This window comes from Eimeria mitis, genomic scaffold (assembly GCF_000499745.2).
Source record: "Eimeria mitis Houghton genomic scaffold, Emh_scaff578, whole genome shotgun sequence".
Lineage (NCBI taxonomy): Eukaryota > Apicomplexa > Conoidasida > Eucoccidiorida > Eimeriidae > Eimeria > Eimeria mitis.
In genome coordinates, this window is record NW_013574023.1 from 6,484 (window position 1) to 7,981 (window position 1,498).

Here is a 1,498-nt window from a genome sequence, read left to right on the forward strand (position 1 = left end):
TGCGCATGCGCTGGCGGGGCTGCAAAGAGCTGCGGGAACGCAGCAACTGCTTCGCGTATTGTGGGCCTCACCTTGGGGTCTGGGTGGAGGAGACAGCTGATGAGGAGGGCCCAGGCATCCTCGACCCCGGCGTCTCTCAATTCTAAATAAGGAGAAGTATATATCTCCCCCAAAGATATATCTCCTTTACTCCTTCTTCTTGGTGTAGGCACCCCAGCCCCTGTCTCTCCTGCTGCTNCCCCAAAGATATATCTCCTTTACTCCTTCTTCTTGGTGTAGGCACCCCAGCCCCTGTCTCTCCTGCTGCTCCTGCTGCTCCTGCTGCTCCTGCTCCTGCTGCTGCTGGTGGTGCAGCACCAGCAGCAGCAGCAGCAGCAGGAGTGGTAGTTGTAGCAGTGGTAGCAGCGGCAGTACTACTACTAGTACTACTGCTAGTGCTGCTACTACTACTAGCAGCAGCAGCAGCAGCAGCAGCAGCAGCAGCAGCAGCAAGTCCAGCAGCAGACCCAGCAGGGGGACTTGTTCTTAATCCCCCTCTTATAGATGAAGGTGTATATACACCTGAAGCTTGTATGAGGGCCCTAGAGAAGTGTGTTTGTTGTTCTTTTGTATAAGGCCTTTTGCCTGTGAGTAGGGTATAGAATAGAGTCCCCAACTGCCACGTATCTGTCTCCTCTGTGTTTGTTGCTGCGTCTCCTTTTTGTATCTCTGCTAGCTGCTCAGGAGACAACACAAACATGTTGGGGGGATCTGTCTCCTCCCCTGCTGGGCCTGATGCTTTAAACTCGGATAGATAAGGTACACCAGAAAAGGAGACAGCTATGCTATCTACATCTATATTATTATGTAATTTTCCTGCATGATGAAGAGCACCAAGAGAAAGGAGACACCTCTTATATATATATAACTGTAACGGAAGGGGAAAGGGTTTACCTGTCTCCTCTCTTTTTTGTATTATATCTCTGAGCCCCGCCCCCTTAAGAGAAGAAAACCAAACCCTTCTATCAAAGAAAGCTGTCTCCGTTCCTCCTATGTCTCCTTCATATACTGTCCCCAAACCCAATCTACCCCCATACAAAGGCAGCAACACCGCTGTCCTCTCTGCTGTCTCCTCAACTCTCTCCCCCTGCTGCTGCAGCGCAGCAAGCAGTCCCCCTTCTAGGGACCCACGACGAGGCCTATCCTCTATAGAGTCATCTCGCCCCAACTCAAAAGATAAATTAAACATATCACCACCAGCTGTCTCCCCAGCTGTCTCCCCAGCTGTCTCCCCAGCTGTCTCCGCAGCTGCTGTCTCCTTTTTCTCTGTCTCCTTTTCTGTCTCCTTTTTCTCTGTCTCCTTTTTTTCTGTCTCTTTTTCTGTCTCCTTTTCTTCTTCTATCTCCTCAGGTGTCTCCTCAATTATATCGCTTCTGTCTGTATCCCTTTTACCTATCTCCTTATATCTTTCCTTTTCTTTTTCTGTCTCCTTTTCTGTCTCTCTATCATCTGCTGCTGC

At 49.8% G+C, this 1,498-nt stretch overlaps 1 protein-coding gene across 1 annotated transcript in view; it reads right to left on the minus strand.

Moving 5' to 3' along the window:
- Positions 1 to 1,484: 1,484 nt before the first annotated feature.
- EMH_0016760 (uncharacterized protein) overlaps positions 1,485 to 1,498 on the minus strand; it is a gene marked incomplete at both ends in the record, with an annotated part of 1,746 nt that continues 1,732 nt past the window's right edge. The window contains one exon of the mRNA XM_013500724.1: positions 1,485 to 1,496. Coding sequence (XP_013356178.1) covers positions 1,485 to 1,496 — 12 coding nt within the window. The remainder of the gene's footprint in view (positions 1,497 to 1,498) is intronic.